The sequence below is a fragment of the Zootoca vivipara genome, chromosome 5, assembly GCF_965207765.1.
Source record: "Zootoca vivipara chromosome 5, rZooViv2.hap1.1, whole genome shotgun sequence".
NCBI classification, from domain to species: domain Eukaryota; kingdom Metazoa; phylum Chordata; class Lepidosauria; order Squamata; family Lacertidae; genus Zootoca; species Zootoca vivipara.
In genome coordinates, this window is record NC_142588.1 from 52,432,742 (window position 1) to 52,446,026 (window position 13,285).

The 13,285-nt window shown below is 41.9% G+C and overlaps 1 protein-coding gene, 1 non-coding gene and 1 pseudogene across 3 annotated transcripts in view; 1 reads left to right on the forward strand and 2 right to left on the reverse strand.

Moving 5' to 3' along the window:
• The window catches only part of SH3PXD2A (SH3 and PX domains 2A), a 267,552-nt gene that overhangs the window by 72,692 nt on the left and 181,575 nt on the right, over positions 1-13,285 (forward strand). For both annotated transcript variants that reach the window (XM_088669620.1, XM_088669619.1), the window contains one exon: positions 10,428-10,503. In XM_088669620.1, the coding sequence (XP_088525746.1) occupies positions 10,428-10,503 (76 nt within the window). The remainder of the gene's footprint in view (positions 1-10,427; positions 10,504-13,285) is intronic.
• Positions 2,833-2,899, reverse strand: LOC118094106 (U6 spliceosomal RNA; annotated as a pseudogene).
• Positions 12,575-12,649, reverse strand: TRNAN-GUU (transfer RNA asparagine (anticodon GUU)). The gene has a single exon. It is a non-coding gene; the product is annotated as a tRNA-Asn (tRNA).

The following is a 13,285-nucleotide window of genomic DNA, read 5'->3' on the forward strand; positions in this document are numbered from 1 at the left end:
CTTCTTAGCGTCTTAACAAATGAAACTGATTTGCAAAAATGATACATGTTAAAATATGAGTGGCACTCTACACACCTTTGTAATTCAAGAAATCTTTAATAATTTTTTTTAAAGTGTGTAAGCTTCAGGAAAATGACTTCTTACCTGCTTGTGTAACGCCAGTTGCACGTGGCTATGTTCCTAGGTCCTTCTTAGGACCCTGAGGGTTGATTGCAAGGCTGTCCCCTGAAACTGGCTGAAAATAGGTTGGTTGGTTTTAGGTTTGTGGACCTTGTGTTTGTTTATCTTGTTCCCTAAGCCAAATCTTCCCACTCCCCTCTAATAAAACAAGATAGCTTTGCAGCAGCTGAGCTCTCAGCCCAACCCATGAAGTAATGTATCTTTTTTTTCTGTTGTGACACACCCAGCCACTGTCATGCTTTCCTAACAACTTGCTTTGTTTGGGTGGAAGGCAGCTGGCGTCCTGTTTCCAATTTCCTCCTCATTTCCAGGACCCACCTTTGCTTTGGGTGCAAAGTGTAAGATTGCATCAATATGCACCCTTGCTTGGGAGTAAGTTCAGCTGGACATACTTCTGAGGGTTGCACTCTTCTGATCCTGCAGAGTGCTAGAGTTGTCTGGTGTGTGTGTGTGTGTGTGTGTGTGTGTGTGTGTGTGTGTGTGTGTGTGTGTGTGTGTGTTAAATCCCCTTTATTATGTGTAATAAAAAACAGTAAAATGCTGAATCATATATATTTTGGGGAATATTGTGAACATATGCAAAAGAGAGAGAGAGACTCGTTTCTAGTAGATCTGTAAAAGCTTTAGCCTGTTCTGTAAATGGAAAATGCAGCACCTGGATTGTAAATGGATATTTTGTGTGCACAATTATTATTTGTTGAAAAATTAACAGTAAAATATATGTTTCTTTGAGGAAAAAAATAATCCAAATGAAACAGAACTAAGGGCAGGTCCTCTAAGCGTGGGGAGATGGGAGAATGCCACTTTGCTTCACACATTAATTTTGTTCCTATGCTACTTTTCCCTCAAGGAGCTAAAGGCAGCATACCTGTTTTCTCTTCTCTCCCATTTATTTGTATGATACAATTGTCGGCTGCCTCATGAAAGCAATGTTCAGTAAAATGATAAAACAAATAAAAACACCCAATCCCAATTTAGCGCAGCAGTAAAACAGCTGCAGCAAGGCAACTTAACTCTGGCACAGCCATACAAAGCCAATTGTGCAAGCAAAATCATAATCGCCTCACAGTTTGTCCTCTCAGCCACCTTGTGTGGCAGGTTAGGTTGGGAGATGGTGACTAATCCAGGATCACCAAGTGAACTTTGTTGCTGAGCAGGCATTTGAAACTAACTCCAGCCTGACCGTTTGACAAATACACAGCCTTGGAGGGGTGTGTATGTACGCAGTCAACAGTGACAAACGGTGCCCTTCAGCTGAGAAAAATGATACTCACAGAAGGCAGCATTCTCGCACAACCATGCACAGCAGATTGGGGGGGGGAATGTGGCATTTGGGGCGCTGCTTAAAGCATAGCCTTACTCCTTGTTCTACACACTGCACACTTACGCTCTACAGCGAGCAACACATCAGTTGGGCTAAGGTCTCTCCTGCATTAGAAAACTTATGTGTGCGTGTTTTACCAAAAAGTGGTGTTTTCTATATGTATAGGCATGTTTACATCAGGGCTATACATACTGAACTGGAACTTAAAGAAGTTCCTATACTTCTCCCTAATCTGCTAAACTAGTTTAAAGAAGCAGACCAAGTCAGAACATAAAACTGCAAAGATAAAAACTGGTCCCCAAGGCTTAAAAGGTCTGTTCTGTGAAACTTTCACCCTGTTGACTGCAGTACTTGTGAAACTCCCACAAGGCAGGAGATCTGTTTGGCTTGCTGCTGCCCATCTCTCCACAGGAAAGATAAGATTCCTTATCTGGACTCCTACTTAATTCCCTTTACTTTGGGGGGAGTTTTGTGTGTTTGGAAGATTGAGGGGGATATGGGCAAGGCAGCTTTAGGTTTTTATTAGGTTTAAAAAATGTGAGGCAGGGTGGGAGTGGGGAAGAGTGACTGACCAAGCTTGTCCCACCTTGTCAACAAAATTGGTGATTGTTTACTTTGGCAAGTTCTTTTTAGTTATGCTTTGCCCAGCTAGTATAATCCCCTATGATCCTGGATTCTGTTTCAGTTGACAATGTCAAGCTCATGCGCTGTTGTGTTCGAAGCTATTGTTTTCTGTTTTTGATGGCCATTGTGCTCTTTGCGGGGAACAGATCAAACAAAAGTCTGCTTTGTTTGACACACATGACAGTGTGTATTGCACAAGCCTACCAGTGTTTCAAAATCCAGGACATTGCTCCCTGCCATTGATTTGTGTCTGTAGGGAAATACTGTTCAGCAATGCAGTTCGGAAAAGGCACTTTTCTGGAGAGATGCAAGAAGCCATTGAATTTTCTTCTGATCCATGATCATCACATGCAGCACTGTTTTCCTTCCACTGCAATCCACCCTTGCAATTCAGCTGCGGCTATATTACATGATGTAATTACTTATGTTGTCATTATGTTCTTCTACATCAGGCATGTCCAACAGGTCGAACGTGCAACAGGTAGATTGTCTGATGTTTGTGGTTGATTGTGGTTGATCACATAGTAGTAGCTCTTTTCTTTGGCGGTGCAGCAGCAGCGTTTGTTTTATGATGCGGCAAGTGCAAGCAATGCTGTCTATAGCGCTGCGTTAAATCGAAAGTGCTGCATGTTATAGCGATGGAAACTCCCCCCCCAAAGGATCAAGAATATTGGCTTCTCTTGGCAATATGAGAAAGGGGGATGGCGCAGGGGCCATGCTAATCTTCTCTGTATCGTTCCAATTTTAGTATATGTGCTGCCGAAGTGGGAGTGGGAGCTGAAGGACAAAGAAATTAAATGTTTAATGGTTAAATGGGCCCAAGACCTAGGAAGGCCAATTTATAAAACCCAATGGGATAAATTATGGAGAATCACAATGAAGTTTACGGCCTGTACTGGAATAAAAGAAAATATGTTAAAAATGGTTTACAGGTGGCACTTGACACCGGAAAGGATAGCCAAAATATATAAAAATGAAGAAAGCAATTGTTGGAAATGTCAAAATAAAGGGGGAAACTATATACATTGTTGGTGGGGATGTGCAAAGATTAAGGAATTTTGGGGAGAAGTTTACGAGGAATTGAAAAAAATGTTAAGGATCACCTTTAAGAAAAACCCAGAATATTTTCTATTGAGTCTGGTACCTGGAAACCTCCCAGAAGACAGGATAGATATTTTTCTTTACTCCTGTGCGGCAGCAAGACTGCTGATAGGTCAGAAATGGAAAAATGAAGAGATACCCACAATTCAAGAGTGGCAGTTAAAATTAATTGAATTTATGAACCTAGATAGAATGACAGCGGCTATTAGGAATAATTCGAAACAAAGTTCTAAAAAGAAATGGGAATATGTAGAGGAATATTTTAAGAAAAAAGATATCAAAACAGAGTTGGTGATCTGTTTGGACTAGCTGACCACAAGGGACTTTATTGAAAAATTTGATAAGGAGGGAATTTAAAATTAGGGTTTGTTTTAGGGGAAAGTAACGCAAGTAATGGAGAAAACTTAAAGTAAAGCGATGTGTTAAAGTTTGGAAGTTATTTTATTTATTATTGTATAATTGAAATGTGTATTTCTTTTTTTTAATGGATTTTAATATGAAGTAATAAAGTTTTTTTAAACAAAAAAAAAGAGAGAGAAAGGGGGATGGCGGAAGACATGGGAGAGATACAGTTGCACTTGTTATCCGTCACAGCACGCATTCCGTCTTCCCTTGTTTACCTGTTCTGTGGCATGCCAAATTGTGGGACTGCAGTTTGCTGTTGGGTGTTTATGACCATTAGGTTTTAGGAGGGGAATGTTAGCAATGTGCCAAAATTCCTATGTGCATGTAGGTTTAAACATACTTTTTATTAATTTTACAAAATACAAAAAAAACAAAAAAAAGGTACATACATAAACACCTATGTGCATGTAGGATACCGTACTATCTTTATGCTAAGTTCTGTTTTCGCTTAGTGGAGTTGCCCCTTGTAAGCTCTAAAGATAGACAACATAAGGTCAGAAATGTATAGCCACAAGCACTATCACCTTACTTAATGGTCTTCCTGTGTGGAGTTTATATACAGGCAGCAACCATTTTGCAGGGGGTTCTGTTCCTGGCTCCCGTGTGTGTTGGTGGAGTGTGCATAAGTCCGTTCTGCCCCCATTCCTCAATTTTCCAGGTCCAAAAAGACCTGTGTGTCAGCGGTCGCCCATCAGTTGGACATGCCTAAAATGGTTGCCGCCCGTTCTGTTGGTAGTGGTGTGCTATGAACTGGTGGGGTTGTCAAGGGAGGATGGAAGATGGTGATGCATTTTTAATTCCCCCCTCCCATTGATTTGAATAGTCTGGAGCCTATGTAAAGTTGCACTGTTGATGATGGTGTGGCTGTGGATTGAAAAAGATGTCCCACTCAAATGTCCACCCCATTTTGGCCACTTCTCTCGTGTATTTTCACTAGTGGAATAGCTCCATTAGTAGACAGTTCCATCAGTGTATTGGGAGAGTTCCAGCAATGAACAAACACAATGTGCTATATCACAAGTTGTGCCACTGTTGCAGGGTTTCCACTGTATCCTAGGGATCTGTAAAGACTTCAGCCTGTAGTTCTCAAGCACAGAATTTCATACCTTTGGTTTCATGTGAGAACAGGTCAATCATTTTTATCATTTTTAATTGGAAAGTTGTGGCTTACTTGAACATGTCTGCATTTTTTAATGCTCTGGGTGGTAGTGAAGTGTTTGCATATCCTAATTTATTAGGCAACCATGGCTACATGATTAAACACACACACACTGTGCAAATAGCATGGTAAAAAAAAAATGTCTGATCACTCACTCAGATGACACCTTATTCCATAAAACAATTTGTTCCTAAGATGCTTTGAGGAATAGTTTAAACTGGAACATCAGATTGCAACTGTCTGGTTTGAAGCACTTAATCTAAAGTTGGGTGTAGTTCATGTTTTGCAAAATTTATTTTGCTTACATAAATTTGCGGAAGATTGAAGTCTTTAAAGACTATGGGTTGGATTAAATGCTGCTGTTCTGCTTGCACAGCAAAACTTTCTCCTCTTTTCCTCTCCTATGCATCCCCCCAAAACTCTCAGAATCTGCTCCTGAGGGTCGAGGGGACCCCCCCCCCCCAGAGGAGATTTTGAGGTTGCAATGGCAAAGAAGAGGAAGAAGTCCCATTGCACAAGGAGAACACTGCACTTGTGCAGCACTGAATACAACACTTTTAATGAATTAACCTGTACTGTACAAGGTTTTGCAATCATCTTTGTCAGGTTAATTGAGAGTTTAGTGCACAGAGGGAAAGCTCTTGGCCTCTTTAAAACAGGCTATTTCTATGACTAATGAGCAGATTTGGCTGATAATCACATTTCCTCTGCAATAGCTGTTTCGGTTGAGGCCATATGCTTCTAAATACCAGTTGCTGGAAACTGCAGGAGGGAAGAGTTCTCTTGCACTCGGGTCCTGCTTGCAGGTTTTCCCCAGGCATCTGGGTGGCCACTCTGAGAACAGGATGCTGGACAAGATGGGCCTACCTGATTCAGATGGTTATTATTATGTTCATATGCATATGGAAACATAGGAGTGCTAAATTACCTCTTTTGCACTGTTTTTCGCTTGGACAGCACAATTATTCTGTTATTTCATGAATGGTTCTTGAATGGTAGATCACTACCTTATAACTATCAGTTGATCCTATTAAATAAGGGATGGGGAGCCTGTGACCTTCCAGGCTTTGTTAGAACTGCAGTTCCCATCATCCCTGACCTCTGGGCGGCTGATGGGAGTTGGAGTCCGACAGCATCTGGAAGACCAGAGACACCCCATCTCTTCATTAAAAGTACTGATACAATTGCTACTAATTATAATTCTCCCAACCCCCAACAAAACTGCTATTTGCAGTTGTTTCCTTTTTTTATGAGACCCAGTTTGTTACTTAAAAAGGAAGAACAGACTGTTCCCCCCCCCCAACGATGTTCAGCAGAAAATTCATCCATTCTTACAGGGTTGCTTGATACAAAGTTTGATGTTGCTACCATTTTCCATTTCCTTTTGCTAAAGTTTAAGGTAAAAAATAATTACAGTGGTACTGGTACCTCGGTTTACAACCACAATTGGTTCTGGATGTCTGTACTTAAACTGAAGCGTACTTAACCTGAAATGAACTTTCCCATTGAAAGTAATGGAAAGTGGATTAATCCGTTCCAGACGATGAAAAACACCCCCTAAAACAGCAATTTAACACGAATTTTACTGTCTAATGAGGCCATTGATCCATAAAATGAAGGCAATAATCAATGTACTGTACCATAAAATAAACCAGACAGTATTTTAGGTGAAAAAAATTAACATTTATTTCTTACGTGGGCTGATGATAGTCCTTGTTTGGATGGGAGCTCAGGGTCCTCTTCCACAATCACAATGCCTTCGCAGAGGCCGGGCCTTCGCTCCAGGCCTTCGCGGAGGCATCGGAGCGCCTCCGCAGCTGTGGCCCAGTCTCCAGGCCTTCGCGGAGGCCTCCGTAGGCCTTGGAAACCTTGGAAACCTCGGTTTACTTACTCCCGGGTTACAATCGTTTGTAAACCGAAAATTTGTAAACTGAGGTGTTCGTAAACCGAGGTTCCACTATAGCAGGCATGTCTAACCTGTGGCCCTCCAGATGTTTTGGACTACAATTCCCATCTTCCCCAACCACTGGTCCTGCTAGCTAGGGATCATGGGAGTTGTAGGCCAAAACATCTGGAGGGCCGCAGGTTTGACATGCCTGCACTATAGGTTGAAAAAGCCTTTTGACTAAATAAGAGAAAATAAGGCAGCAGCCTTAGCTGATACCAGTTGTGGACTTGCAAGCTTTCTGCATCCTTTAACGGAGCAACAGTGTTTAGGCTCCATGTATTTGATTGGATATTTAGCTAACTGCACTGGTTGACCTTTTGTTGACTCCCTTCTCCCACACAGTTACTGCAGCACATGCGATACCTCTTGTTAGTGAAGCTCACCACCCGCCACTCATACATTCACTTTAAATGGTTAGATCAGCCTTCCCTAACCTGTTGCCTTTCAGATGCTTTTGACTTCAAACCCCAATCACCCTTAGTCAGGTTGGGGAAGACTGGTTTACATCCTGCAGTCAGGTTGCTGTGGACTGCTGACATTTATGGCCAACCTGCTCTACTTGTGTCTCTATTATCTGGTGATGGAAGATCTTGGAATTCTGCAGCTGCAGCTTGCTGCATCTGTTCCACTGATATCAGCCCTGTGGATAAACAGTACTTGGTTATATACCACACAACCATCTTGATGTGGTTAGGAAAGGCCCACATCAGCCAAACAAGATTACCTCCAAGAATAACCCTAGGAATGTGTCTGTCTCAGCTGTAGGCCCACTGAGTCAGTCACTCTTAAGAGTAAAACGAGACACTTCTCTTCCTGGATAAAAATGTCATGACAGCAAACTCTGGAGTTGAACTATACCTTCAATCTCCTTTGAACAAAAGTAATCTTACCCCTGACTGACCCCAGACAGCCTGAACTCTGTCTACAGGAAAACAAAACATCCTTTAACTCCCACCCTCCTAAAAAAAAAGAGTCACCTTCAATCAGCAGAGAAACAATTTGTCTAAGAAGCATTAAAGCCACAATCTGTTTCTTCATCAGGGTGACTTGAAATGAGGAAGCCTGATGGTTCTTTCCTCCCCCTTAACTCTCCATGCAGGTAGGTCTTTTTCCTTCCAGCCTGATGCTAGCAGATAGTGTCCCGTGTTCCATGTTAGTTAGACTGCCAAGAGAGAACATTAGGTGTCTTTCTTTGAAGGAAAGTTTGCTCTCAAAATCTCAGTGGGCATTCTTCCCACATATCTATTAGGACCAGCAAAATATAGGGATCTCAACTGATGGAGATGGTTTAGGGTGTTTCCATACTTCGTTTTAACCCCACTTTTGTGTTGACAGCCACACACCCATTTGTTCTGGGAATCCAGTTGGAAGAAATGGTCCTCCCAAACATTTATATTTACATCCCTCCCCAGGTGTTATCCTGATGTTTTGAATTGCTGGTTTGTAGTGATTTTTTAAAGAAGCCTTTGTAATCACAGGGCAATTCTTTTACATGTGAACCGATGTAATGCTATTGTGCCTAATTTGGAGTGTGGCTTATGTTATGTTTGATGGTGCACACACCCTCCATCCTTCCTTGTTCTGAAATGCTATCTCTTTGCTATGGAGTTCCTGGAGTTGAAAGGGGAGTGTTTGCCATTTTCAACATAGACTGCGTACACACCAGAGTATTAAGGTACACGTGGGTTGCACAGATCTGATTTTCTTGTGTGCACTTTATGCACATTTGTCCACTGTGAGCACTTTCAGTTGAATTCCATCTCAATGATTCCTATCCACATTAGTGGAGGTGCTTGAAGGGATGTATTAGCACTGTGTGTTGTGCTGAGTTGATCACTGCAGATGGTGACAGCAGTCACGAAATTAAAAGACGCCTGCTTCTTGGGAGAAAAGCAATGACAAACCTAGACAGCATCTTAAAAAGCAGAGACATCACCTTGCCTACAAAGGTCCGTATAGTTAAAGCTATGGTTTTCCCAGTAGTGATGTATGGAAGTGAGAGCTGGACCATAAAGAAGGCTGATCGCCGAAGAATTGATGCTTTTTGAATTGTGGTGCTGGAGGAGATTCTTGAGAGTCCCATGGACTGCAAGTAGATCAAACTTATCCATTCTGAAGGAAATCAGCCCTGAGTGCTCACTGGGAGGACAGATCGTGAAGCTGAGTCTCCAATACTTTGGTCACCTCATGAGAAGAGAAGACTCCCTGGAAAAGACCCTGATGTTGGGAGAGATTGAGGACACAAGGAGATGGGGACGACAGAGGATGAGATGGTTGGACAGTGTTCTCGAAGCTACCGAAATGAGTTTGACAAACTGCAGGAGGCAGTGGAAGACAGGAGTGCCTGGCGTGCTCTGGTCCATGGGGTCACGAAGAGTCGGACACGACTAAACAATGAAACAACAACAACAATCTCACTGTGCCAGCTTCTGAATGTTGAGTAAAAATGGTCCAGGTCTATGTATGTAATAAAGGCTAAAAATAGGGTTGCCATATGTCCTCTTTCTCTAGGACACTTCCTCTTTTTCATGGGTATGTAAAATGAGAGTTGTTATAGCAAAGTCAGAAAATGTGTCCTCTGTTTTGCTCTTCAAATGGCAAACCTAGAACCCAGATGTATAGGACTCTGCATCATTGCACACCTTTCATAGTACCATGCAGCCTTTCCAGTTTCAAGATCTCTGCCAATCAGGTGGTCCCATCATATCTGCACATCCTTCAGGAACCTGTCCTCTGTTTCTACAGTGCTGGAGGAACCTGGCCCCGCATGTGAATGCGCACACACGAGCATGGGAGTATTCCTGCCAAAGAACCTGGCAGCAGCCCAACTTTTTTTAAAAAAACAAACAAACTTCTGTGTTCATTATACTGTGTAGTTGAAACTGAAAGCAGGCATTTTTAAAAAATCTCAAATTTAATATTTTTACAGATTAAATATTTATCTGCCTTATTATTAAATCACTTTGCCAAATTTTCTATATATTATGAATGTAATGGATGCCATTTGCAGTGACCGCACACTGAGTTAAATGTGCAGACAGTGTGTGGTCAGCAGGGAAGGGAGGGTCTTTCCAGAGAGGTTGATACAACCTTCCACGTTGTAAGAACTCATTTTGTTCCAACAAAGTCCCAGGGATCACAATAAGAGAGTATTTCCAGATCCCCAGGAAACTCCTCTGCTCTATGTGTGCCTGTCCATCAAGATGCATGGAGAAGCGCAGCAATGTGTGGGAGATAGGTGAGGTCTGCCAACAACCACATTGGATGCTTCATTGAAATAACCTCTCGGGCGGTTCTGAGGCAGCAGTTCTCGTCAGGTGGGTGGTCTGTCTTAGAGGATTGGTGGACCCTGCAGGATTGCTACCCAGAACATGGATGAGGGTCAAACTGTGTGTTCATTTATTATGAAAGTACAAAATAGTTAATTTGGGAATTGCTGGAACTCCAGGCTTTGGTCCTGTCCCAACTCTGATGTAATTCTCCCTGCCCTCTTGGGAACCTTGCTGCTCTTCAAGTTCATTGGACTGTATTTGTAAAAAAAATCAAAAAATCCTGCCCTTGATCACAGCTGCTCCTGCAGCTTTCAAGATCTGTTACAGCCAAGAAAATAGGCCATGTTGTTGTTGAGGTGGGAGTGGATAAAGGGGGTGATGGACTTTTGTTCACGCTAAATATTTCTTTTGCAGATGCAGCTTCTGGATAAATTCCCTATCGAAGGAGGCCAGAAAGATCCCAAGAAGAGAATCATCCCATTTCTTCCAGGTAACAAACCTTTTGATAAATTTGGACACCTTGTCTTTAAAGGGCCTCTGAGGGAATTAGTAGGCTCGTCCACAGGTTTTTTAAGGCAGGATCTTTGAAGAAATGCTAGTGCCTCAGTTGTTTACTGAATCTACACAAATTGAGGACTCATCCACAAATAACTTTTGCCCCACGCTTTTTAGGCATAGGTCCACTCTTGTGCCTGGTCCATCTCCAAACACACTACAGTACTTTTTCTCTTTTTACCCTGCTGTTTCTCCCAGGAAAACCCCCTCTTGAATGCTGAAGTGGAACAAATGGCAATTCAGGTTTTCTGCAGAATTGTTTTTAGCAGTACAGGGCACATTTTTAGGGGGAAGCGCGTGCAGGGGGGGGGGTGAGGAGCATGGAATGCAGGCTTGTGCCTAGAAACATGACACAAAAGTCTGGATGAGCCCTAAGAAACGGATTGGGTAAAATGTGTTCATTTATTTGCTCAAATAGCAAAAATTTTATTTTGGTTGGTTGTAGTAAAAACTCTAAAACAGTTACCAAGAGATATTAAAATTATTATCAGTAAAAACATTTAAAACAATTAAACTGTTTAGAATGTAAAGCTAGAGCCAGATCCAATGACACTTGTATGTAGAACCATAATATGGGCCGGCATCAATTGGGCCAAAAATCTTAACTTCATTATACACTGATAGGGCCCAAAGTGGCAGTGACTAACTAGGAAAGACGTATTGAGGTTATAATGGGTAGCCCAATTAAAATCTCCACTTGGTGGTGAAAATGACAAAGTCCACACTAAGGACTGTTAGAGAAGGGTTTTTTAATAGGTCATTGTCATAATGCTTTAAAAAAAAAAAATAAAACGGGGGGGGGGGGTCAGGCACTGACTGGGAATTTTTTGAAATCAGCTAACTATTGTGATTTCTAAGAGCAACTTTGCACACAGTTTAGCACTTAATAAATATGCTAAAAGGCAGTACAACATGTACCATGTGTGTTCTCCACATGACATAAAATTTTAAAAGGTTTTATTTAATGATTATGTAAAACTTGGAATTTGGGGTTGTATCCAGGTAAATTAGATCAGACCTGCTGAAATTAATGAGCCTAATAGTCATGCCCATTAACTTCACTGGGTCTCCTCTCAGCAGCACTAGCACTGGAGACTCAACGTCTTTATATTGGGGGGGGGGGTATATAGAGGTCTCTCATGATCTGAAGCCCTAATCCGTGGCTCACTTAGCTCGTGCATAAATCCCACACTGGTAGAATCTGTCCAGAGTGTTCAGCTCCTTTTAGGTATGTTTCAAAGGTATTTGAAAATGTATTCCAGGGGCTGAAATAACAATGTCAATAAATTAAAACTGAAAGGCAAAGGTTTAGCTCCCTCTGGTCTGCCTTTCTTTTCTGCTTGCTTGTGCACTTCTGGGTCTTAGCAAATAATACCACTCTAATTGTTTAGGTACGAGGAAAAATTATGTGTGCATGAGAGTTTTAGGGAGCCGGGCCAAAAAAATAAAAACAGCCTTTCAACTCCGACATGATTTGTGCAGCAGAGAGGTATATAAATATTGCCATGATTTCCTTTGCAGAGAGTATTTTCATCTGTCTCCACAAAACTGCTCCCAGCTGAACTCACAGAGGAAGAGTTTTGATGACGCTGGGAACTCCAGCTCATTGTTAATTACTGGTGCACATGATCGAGACCATCTTTCTCTTGTTTTATTAGTTGCTAGATGCTTTATGACAGCTGCCTTGTAGGTTGGCTTATTGAACTGTGCTCCAGAATAAATGGTGTGGATTGAGGTGGAGGAGGCTTGAAACCCATTAAAAGATTGCTCTTTGTCTTCAGGTGCAGAGTAAGAATAAGCCTTTTCTCCAAGAATAGACCATGAAGGCAAATTTACAGGGAGTGGGATAAGACATGGGCCAATCTGTTTACTGAGCACTTGTTCTGATTGGTTTGCACACAGTTTGCAGGGAGGTTATGTGGTGGAATCATATAATTGTAGAGTTGGAAGGGAACCCAGGGGTCATCTAGTGCAACCCCATGCAATGCAGGAATCCTGGCCACAGCTATCCCTGGGTGGGCTTGAACCACCAGCCTTCTGGTTAACAGCCAGATGCACTGACCCACTGTGCCACTAGAGGTGCACATATGCCACTTTTCTGTGTAAGCAAATACTGATGATAAAGTTGTGATACTTGCTGGCAAAAGGCTGCCATTGTGTTTTCCAGATTTTCTCCAGCCCTGCCATGATGGCAGATGTCTACTGTATACTGAACATTAATTGTACTTTGTTTGTGGGGAAATTGTTAAAGGTTGTATTACATTAGCCCACCTTTTTTTAGCACATTTTCCTGTTACTTTCTTTTTCACAAAAAGTCACTTTTCATTTTTTGGGGGGTGAGGGGGTTTGTTGCACAAGAGCACCAAATCCACTTTAAATGTGTAACCTGAATTTGCCAGTATGTGATTGAATCCTGCCCACAAAACAGCGACAGTCTGGAAGTGGCTTTGTAAAAATAAATTCTTGCACTTAGCCCTCTTGTCTTTTGGAAAAGCAGTTACTGTACTGCACTTATGCAGCGAGAATAGCTACTGTACATATGATCCAGGATATATGGGGCTATGTAAACAGTCAAGCCACCATGTGGTACCTGTCACGTAAAAAGCTACAATATGTCCACTCCCTCTACACTTCCCCATCCTAAAAACTTCTAAAGTGTAAGCTAGGAAATAATGCATTTTCAACTGGTTAGTATGCTGCCTTTGTATTACCTGTGT